This window comes from Anneissia japonica, unplaced genomic scaffold, assembly GCF_011630105.1.
Source record: "Anneissia japonica isolate Jap-2015-1 unplaced genomic scaffold, ASM1163010v1 scaffold287712_len2945570_cov188, whole genome shotgun sequence".
Classification (NCBI taxonomy): Eukaryota; Metazoa; Echinodermata; class Crinoidea; order Comatulida; family Comatulidae; genus Anneissia; species Anneissia japonica.
Window position 1 is genome coordinate 2887868 of NW_022704401.1, and position 9941 is coordinate 2897808.

General features: G+C 35.3%; 1 protein-coding gene across 3 annotated transcripts in view; it reads left to right on the forward strand.

Moving 5' to 3' along the window:
• Positions 1-8661, forward strand: part of LOC117104614 (ubiquitin thioesterase otulin-like) — a 32148-nt gene extending 23487 nt beyond the window's left edge. For 2 of the 3 annotated variants that reach the window (XM_033245466.1, XM_033245465.1), the window contains exons 6-8: positions 928-1086; positions 3862-3969; positions 5886-8661. In XM_033245466.1, the coding sequence (XP_033101357.1) occupies positions 928-1086; positions 3862-3969; positions 5886-6056 (438 nt within the window). In that variant the 3' untranslated portion in view covers positions 6057-8661. The remainder of the gene's footprint in view (positions 1-927; positions 1087-3861; positions 3970-5885) is intronic. The other variant, XM_033245467.1, reaches the window with a different exon arrangement.
• The last annotated feature ends 1280 nt before the right edge of the window (positions 8662-9941 follow it).

A 9941-nucleotide genomic window follows, 5' to 3' on the forward strand; every position in this document is an offset into this window, starting at 1 on the left:
TTACTTTTCAGATAATTTAAAGAACGTTTCAGGTCATTTTCAGCATTCTAAAACTTTCCATAATTTACACGCCGTACGTTCATTTTCATGCGCACAGCACGTAATGAAGCTGGAAATTACTGTACGTTATGTTACATATTTTGGGTTCCTGACCCTGTATTCATATGAGAAGTAAACTCTTTGTGCCATTGCCGTGCTCACGGACATCAAGACGTGCGAGTACGCATGCGTAAATCTTTTAAAATGCTAAAATTTACTCTTTCTTAATAAAAAAAACCAATTAGAGCATATTTTAGGATATAAAACTTTTAAATCAGGAGCATGAGCGCTTCATGAGGGTCAATGTATGGCGGATCACCTAACTCATCCTCAGTGACGAGTTCAAATCTAGTTAACTGTTTATTTCTTACTTGTTTTTATCTGATCTTTTATATGTGGTCTTGGCCTTTCGATTATTTTTTTCAATGTGTTGTTTGTTATCTTACAGATTTTCATTTTGTATTTTTGTAGTGAGGGAAGAGTTCAAATTTGTTTTGTTCAGGCTGATTGCCTATTCTTTTTCCTGGAAAATTATATTTTTCTTGAATGCCAAATAACAATAATAATAATAATAATAAAGTTATACCCAGTATATGTTACGTGACCGGCTGTAAACAAACCCAGCGGAATGTGCCTATTTGGTCTGTAGGCCATCATTTGGGTTTTTTAGGTTAATATGCCATCACGCTGCCCTGTGCCTGAATACCAAAGCAAGATGGGTGATTCCATTATTTTAATTTATGCTCCAGGGGTAGTGTTTCAGACAGTGATGAATCCAAACCTCTAGTAATAAATACAAGTGAAATTGAATTGAATTGAAATAAAAAGCTTAAATTGATAATTGATTTTGGTAAGTAGATAATACAGTAGATTTTTCTTTTCTTACAGTACAAACAAGTGTGTGAAAATAGAGATAACCGTGAAAAATACATGCTGAAATTATTCAACTCCCCAGAAGAAAAAGATATTTTATTAATGGAAGGAATTAAGATTCTAATGATGTATAATGCAGTACATTTACACAGAAGTTATATTAAGGAAGAACAAGTAAGCCAATGTACTTCAAGTTATAAAGCCATAGTTGGAGTTGGTGCAATCATATTTTGGTATATTTTAGTTATGAGTGCCATACTTGATGGGTTTGTCTGATGGCTTTTTTTAAATGGGATTATTTTATAATTATATTGTTTACTTACAATTAATTATTAAAATGCTTTGTGATGGGTGTGTCTTTATTGTCACAGCGATGTAGCTTTGGGCATAACTTGGGTAGTTTAAAAAGCATACATGTCTTTTGTGGTTGTGTATGCTGAACCATAGATATTCTGGATCTTGGTTAAAAATTGGTATATACAATAATCCTAGTTTAGAAGCTGTATTGTCAACACTTGTGAGGATTGTCAATCATTTTGTCATCAATTTTCCTTCCACATTATATTCCTGCTTATTCAGGAGATAATTTTTTGATGCGTACTATGCTGCTATTATTGCCTGCACGTGTATTTCAGTTACTTTTGACAAAATGCTGACCAATTAGCTAAAAAAGCATTTGTGAAGTGAGGCGAAAACCAAAGTCCTAGTTTATGACTTATGAAAATTAATTGCTAGAAATGTTAGTTTTGATATGGCTGTACTTGGCCAAATATGCTAGTAGGTTGTGGACAGACTTGGAAGTGTTTGAATGTAGTGTATGTTGATTTAAATTTGATGTTGAAAGAATTATTGTGATAGATTTGTGAATCAATAGTGTAAACATTGTTTTTACAGAAAATAGAAATACAATTTATTTGTTCTTATTTAGCAAATGGTTACCAAAAGCACCCAGGCGGTGGAGAAAATGAAATGTTATTGTTGAATGTAAACATTGTAGTATTGAATTGATATGCTTTACATTTATTTAATTAAGGAAAAAATAGATATCTTATTTTAGATTTCAAGGCAGCGGTGGGGGATACTTTTATCACTCCCTCTACGGAAGTAAGAAATATTGGAGTTACATTCGACTCCACAATGTACATGAAGCTTCACGTTAATAACATTTGCAGAACAGTATCTTTTCAACTTCGAAACATCAAACAGGTTAGACGTTTTTTAAACAAAGATGCTGCTTCTAAACTTGTACACGTCTTAGTAACATCCAGATTGGATTATTGTAATGGGGTCCTCTACGGACTGCCTCAAACCTCATATTTTAATAAGCTTAAGCTGCTACTTAACATCGCTGCTCGGTTGGTTACTGGAACACCTAAACATCAACATAACACACCACTCCGTCATCTTCATTGGTTGCCTGTGAAGAAGCGTATTGATTTCAAAATTTTATTGTTTGTTTACAAATCCATTCATCAGTTATCTCCTAAATACATTTCTCAACTTATTAAGTCTCGCTCCTCAACATGTGCTCATACCCTCAGATCAACATCCGATTTGGCTACACTTTATAGTCCACCCTGCAGGTTAAAGTCGTTGGTAGCATTCATTCATGGTTGCTGCTCCTAAATTATGGAATACTCTACCGTTATGTATTCGTGAGTCTCCATCCGTCTCTTTGTTTAAATCTCATTTAAAAACTCACTTATTTCGTTCTCTTTGATTTCTCCTTTTCCATCACTTGCCAGCTAGCTTTTTTGTGGTTCTATCAGGATAGGAGGTGCCTGAGTCCTGGGATGGCTGAGATGCAACTGGTGCTGGACAGGGTACTTGCTCACTTGTTCTGCGCATAGAGACTCTCGTATTTTGTGCAATATAAAGGCATTACCTTTAATAAAGGTTAATTTTAAAACATAATTTTTCTCTGAAATTTCCAATTTTTCTAGGAGTGGGTGTGCTAGCTGGGCAGAAATAAAGTTTTATTTTTTATTCAACTAAACCACTGTTCCGCAACTTTTTTAGCCAGCGACCCAAATCCAAATATTTAACACTCAGCCATGACCCATTGGCCTCAGGCCAAATTATCCTGAGATATATCGGACAGATTAAAAAATAATTTACTATTGTGGCCAGGTTTGCCTGCTTGTCACTTGAGTCCATTGTTTCCTTAAATTATTTAATTTCATAATTTTGTCTTTAATAATAGAAGAATGTCAATTAAAAGTAAAAGGTATGACAATAATACCAATACGTTGTTATTTTGCTTAGATATTCTATATTCGAGGACGTATATTTACATTTTGACCTTGTACGAGAGATAGCGGTGTTCACTGGAATTGCATGTGATTCTTTTTTAGTAATTTGGTTTTATACAAGTGTTCAAAAACAACTTTACACAGATAAATGACACAAGCTCACCAAGAATTGTTTAGAACTTTATTTAAAAAGGAATATAAATGCAATAATTATCAGAATATAAAGCGATTCTTTACTCACAAAGTTGTTAGTTTCAAGGAATTTTGTTAACCCCATGTTCAAGCAATAATGTTTACTAACAAATAAATGCAGGCTCAATCACTTCATTCACATTACAAGCTCATGTAAACATTTTCAAAATTGGGTTTACCTGTTAAAAGTGTAATTGTGAACTTTTTGCAGTAATATTTTCCTGTTTAGGTAATACATATTCACTTATTTTCTTTATTTTTTTTTGTTATATTATAATTATTCTTAAAAAAATTGTTCTGATATGATGAAACAACTTCTTTTTGTGAGGCCCATCACATGCATTTCCTAGTGTTTGATCTAGTTTGATAGCAGTTACTTTTACAGTACAGTACTTGGATTTTATATTGCAGGTATAAGCCAACACATCAATCATTATACAGGGAGTGCATCAGTACAGTAATAATACTGCAAACGTTAATATAAAAATCTTTGTTTGTCATTTAGGTACCAACGTTTGTATGGCTCATTTTTGCACGAGACACTTCTCCAAATCCTCGGACTTTGATGCTCAACCATCTAAATAATGTAGGATCACAAGGTGGACTGGAACAGGTAGCATATTTTTTTGCAATTATTTTAAAAAATACTAAAATGGCTTTTTTTTTATTGGATAACATGGCCCTATTTTACATGTTATAACATGTAAAATAGATCCATTAAAAAAAAAATACAGTAAGTGCCAACTTTAGGTTAAACCTGCACACCTAAAATGGATATATGCACTCATTGCACAGACCTAAGAACCATGACATAGATTCTAAGTTAGACGAACTTACAGACATCAGAGTTTTGTTTTGTTGGCATTTTGGAAAAATTGTTTTCCAAGAGGCCCAGAAATGCATTCTTTGCCTCTCTAGGGCACAACCTTCACAACTAAAAATCTGTTCAGAATCTGCATTTTTTCTTGAGAATACATTTCAGGCAATTCACGTGAACCTATCACACAGGCATTAACTGCATGTGTGGCAGCTTATACATGATCCTATCCAAAGTGCTTTATAAAACAATAACATATTCACAGTGTTAGTACAACTATTTTGATCTGGTCAAAAATATAAATTAGTGAGGGAAGTTTTTGAAAATTTACCTACACTCATTAAAATTTAAACATGAGATACCAGGGTATACATGAAATATATAAGATAGAGAGGTTGTCTAATCAAAGGCAATTCAACAAAAGGATGCTCATCTTTGGACATTAAGGTTTTAACTCTTTCATTCACAATTTATGCGTCACATGCTCCTACACGCTTGACTGATTTCAAACGCTTTGTCCACACACAAAAACAAAGGCAGTGCGAAGTCTTAGCATGTTATCAAGTCGGCATAAAAATCAAGCACTGTGCACTATTTCTATAGAATCTGATGTCTTTGTAATGTATCACTAAGGCCTAGATATATGTTACTTTCAGCATCAATTTTACTGATGAATAAGGTAGTGTAGAGTGCTTTATGAGACTCAAATGTTCGTTTTGTTCATCTTAGTCTGTGTAAAAATTGCAAGTGTTCATTTGCTCTAATTTTTCATTTTGCTGGTCAATTTTCACAAATGAAATTGTATTTTATAGAAGTCACTTAAATGTTCATGGTCAAAAGAAATCAGTACTCACAACTAGTAGTATCATAATTGTCAATGCCACAAGTGGAGATGAGTGTCTTTTATTTATTTATTATAAATGTCAATAAAATACAAAAATTGTAAATAACAATACGATGAAGCACAAAAAGACATGTTGGTGGGTTGTATAGATTGAGAGCAGCTAGCTCAGTTGGCTAAATGTTAGCCACTGTGTGTGCTGAGCAGTAGAGATCTCTTGGTCTGCAGTTCAGTACCCATTACTGCTCTTCTTTGTGCTTCAGCTGGAAGGCTGAAATGCAAGTTGAAAAGCCTATTTCAAATGAGACATTTAAGATGTTGGTCCCATGTGCAAAATGGCTCATGTGCATGTTAAAACATGCAGTACACTCTTTGGAAAATAGCAGGAGATTGTATCCTGGTGCACTGCCTAATTCACCACCAGAAGGACCCCACTGGTAATAAGTCTTGGGACTTTCGTGAGTTATTCTTGGTGTGTATCATACCGAAGAAATCCAATCCACAGAAGATAATGGGCTGTAAGCCCGAAACCAAAATTAATTCTCTCTGCTAACCTGTTAAAAATAATTAAAATACATGTACAAGAATTAGAAATGATTTTTTTTGTAGGTGAATTAATGGCAATGTTTGTATCCCTACTGTATATGTGTCTCTTATGTTGTAGTTAAGTCAAGTGGTGCTGGGCTGCGGCTGCCACAGGCCCCCATTGGCCAATTTCCTAATAGAATGATGACCAATAAAGAATTATATTATTATTCAACTTCAGGTTAGATTTATAGAAACAAGCAGCCTTTCGCATTTTTATAGTTTCAGTGTAATTGTACAGTACAATGATTTTTCAAGTAGTAAATTGGTCAAATTTTTTTTCCAGGTTGAAATGTGTCTTCTTGGAAACACTCTAGAAATTTCAATCAAAGTAATGCGTCCCTTGCAGCATAGCCAACAAGACTTCATCTCCATGTACCCAGACGTCTGTAAAACATGCCCCAGTGTGACTCTGATTGCGGAGGATGATCGCCACTACAATATAGTATACAACTGATCATGGTACCTAATCGGCTGTACGTTCAGTGTGTATCAAGCTAAAAAATCAAGAGCAATGTCAGATCCCAAGAAAAACTATCAAATGTAGTACATATATAGGAGCTCAATTCAGCCTATTTTAGAATAGATGATTACTTTTTAAATCATTTATTTTGCATATAATATATAGTGTAGTAACATGCTTTTTTAGATTTTTGCAATATTTTGTTAAAACTTATTCTTATAAATATAGGAAACAGATATTGGATTATTCTACGAGTATTTATAGTTATTTAAAAATGTTGAATTTAGATATTCACAATTCAACCTTTTTCATATTAAGATTATGAAGATCCATGTTTAAGGCATTCAGGTGCTAGTTGGGAATAGTAGGGTGCTTTTGATTTGCAACGATGTAGAACATAGAGTGTAGTCATGACATTAATTTAACTGTGCATGTCAGAATGTTGTGCGTTGCATTCTCTCCTGAAATCGTTGGCCGAATATATGTACATTCAGGCCAGACCAAGGACTGTACTCGGGGCCATAGCCAGAGGGGGAGGGATCGAGTGGGTCCTGGCCCCCTCCAATTAATCAAAATAATTAAAATTGAGATTGTACCACAAGCATTAATAATTCTATCATGAAATAATGCAAATTTTCCAGGCCTTCTGCCCTGGGCCTGGCCGGGGGATATCGGCACCCATTCCCCAAACTGGTTGATTGCTGCGCATGCAAATTTTATCCCAGCTGCGCCCCTATACTGTATTAAACATTGGTACACTAGGTCGGTCTTTGCCATCGTGATATCTCCGTGTATGCATCATAAAAAATCGAAATTGATTTATAGTAGAATGTAGACATGTGACACCAGTCACGGTTGAGTGAATTTGTTCTACATTCTTATTCTACGTTCTCAATTGAAAGCTCCCTGTGGCTTGAGAGTTGACACCACCACGGTCTCCCTATGATTGGGTTGAGATGTGCAAGTATTATTGGACAGTTTGACCTATAGATGCCCTCATTACAATGTTATACTTTTATAATATATCCAGTTAAAACAAAATTAAAAGCACTTTTCAGTCATCTTCAGTAAAATAGAAGTAAAAATCAACATCTTACTGTATGGGTTATCTTTCGTAGTTTTTATATATGGTAGTGAGTTATCCACGTAACATTTTACAGTTTTTTGATTTGTGATAATTTTTTTGATTCAAATTTTAAAGCTAATGTCCACATTTTGACCGTGGTTCAGGGCTGGGAAACTTATATCTGGCCCGGGATTTATCAATCTCAGCTTAGCAAATGTCTTAAGTCAAGAAAGTTAAGATGTCCCTAATAAATATCTTACACTGATTTATTACCCAATGTTAGCAAATTCTTGGCCTAAAAATCGTCGTTAGATGGCGCCAACGTACAATTGACTTTCTAATTTTAAGCATTTTTTAAGCTAAGCAATATTGATAAATTTGACTTAAGCAAAAAAATGGACTTAAGATGAATTTAAGCTGATTTCTAGTTTGATAAATCTGGCCCCTGGTCCTTAACCTTAATCAGATGGGTCCATTTATATGATTCTAAAGGGGATGCAGTCCCACAGGTGTCTAGTTTGTGGTGGTGGTGCTGGTTTGATAGTCATTACTTCGCCATGGTTGTGTGCTGAGGTGAGCACATTTTTAAGGATATGGCACCTGCATCTAGATGCTTGGAAATGGTATTCCTCCATTCCATAAATAATGCTTTTCATGTTTAATCATAAAGAATATTTTAACATTTTCATCTAACTATAAACATAGAAACACTAAATTTGAGTTTAGTATGCTACTAGAGTACATTTTCTGTGTAAATGTAAAAAAAAGAAAAAACTGGTGTGTTCTTGTTTTTATGGACTTCAGAAAATTCAAAATCTTTGTCATGTTTTATTGCTTTGCTAGGAAATCGGCAGTTCATTAAATGTTTTAATCAATAATTCATTAAGCATATTAATTAATAAAAAATTCTTATATTTCATTGTCCCAATTTGAATTTGAAGTCCATTTTTGAAATGCAGTATGGGGTTGAGAAATTTAGCGAGTGTTTAGACTCGATTTGCTATTATATTTGTGTATTTGTATCTTGTGTTTCGTTACATTTTTGTATATAATAACAAGTCTGCAGGACATAAGACAGTGGTGGTGCCAGTTGGGGGCTTAGGACCAGATCCCCTCTTCTGTCAGGGAGAAGAAACATTGGTCGGACAGAAAAAAACAATTTTTACAGAATGAAAGACTAAAATAAGCCTTTCAAATCCCTACATTTTTTGGGTTTCCGGGGGATTCTCCCCTGTACCTCCTTTGAGGTGTTTTGGGCTGCTCTGCCTCCGCCACTTACTGTATGCTATATTCCAGGAAATTGGCCTTCCCGTTGCACACAGGGAACCCCTCCCCCATCGAGCAAATCCTGGTAACACCGGTGAAATAAAGATCTATACAATGATAGAGAAAGAGTGTGATTACCGTATTATTAGGACACTCATTCGTACCTCTTTGCACTTTCATTTCTTTAGAAGACATGATATTCACTTCAGTATTTGGTCTGCATAGCAAAGGCTGTTTATGGTGATTAAATTGTAATGGTTTAAATGTCAGGATTTATTGTCAGTCATTAAATTTATTGTAACGTTTTATAGATTCAAGCCTCGATAAAATGTGGGTCAGCAGTGGTATGTCTGTTGACTTTAATGGGGGATAAAAATGAGGACAGAACAATCATATGACAAATAATTTCTCTCTGTCCAGAGAGCCAATTAAGTAATACTCACAGATACACAGATAGCTGGTTCAATGTTACAATGTAGTACGTTAACTTAAGTACATAGACGATCAAATTGTTTGGAGTCCGATTATCAACTCTGTATCTCTCAACTTCTCTTGTGCTAGCACCACAATGGGAGAAAGAGTGTCCAGCCCCGCATTAGGAACAGCAGTAGTGCTTGCAGCCAAGATAGAGGCGTTGATTTATTAACTGACCACTGTCCTACTAGTCAGGGGTGCCCCCCCCGACGGGGAGAAAAAGCACAATTCGTCGGGGAGAAAAAAAAAATTATATGTATTTTTTACATATTAGTAGGCTCTAAAATCGATTAAATATGCCTTTGAAACCGCTATAAATTGTCAAAATTTTCGGGAGCTTCGCCCCCACGACCAATTTTGAAACCTTTTATTCGAAGCTCGACCACGCCCACCCTTGCTACTAGTACTTATATTTGTATCTAACAAGTTTTTGCTGAAACCCAGTTGGCTGAGTCCATAGCCACTTTGCCAAAACCCAGTTTGCCAAATCCAGTTCACTGAAATCATAACAAAACAGTTTGCCGAAACCCATTTTGCTGAATCTTTGCTTCACCTTTGTACAAAAGTACAGTATACTGTGCTTTTGAAAATGATGTGTGGGTCAGGGAGGAGACGTAATTATATACAAATTAAAAGGCAAAATACTGGAAAACACAATACTGTGGGAAAACACATTTGAAGGCATGGCTATCAGTTGAAAAATGGAATGAAGGATTAAGCATCGTATTCCCCTTGCGAAAAAAAAAACTGCAAACCCTACCAGGGATTCTTCTGCCAGGGCCCTGACTCTAGTTGGCGTAGTGCCAAAGTACGAGTCATGTGAACCAATGTGCGAGTCATGGGAGCGAGCCACGCATGCCATACATTTTAAAACTTTTTTTTCAGGTTATCCAGTTTAGCAAACACGTAGGCCTAGCCTATATTCTTTCGCCAAGTAGATGCAAATGAATAACACACCGGGGAGCTTTGCCTGTGTAGTCCAGTCATGCGCAGTACATACACTTTTGGGCTTGGTTACTTTTTTTAATCGTCGATCCGAAAGTATGCAGCGCTGATAGATGTTGTTAAAATAC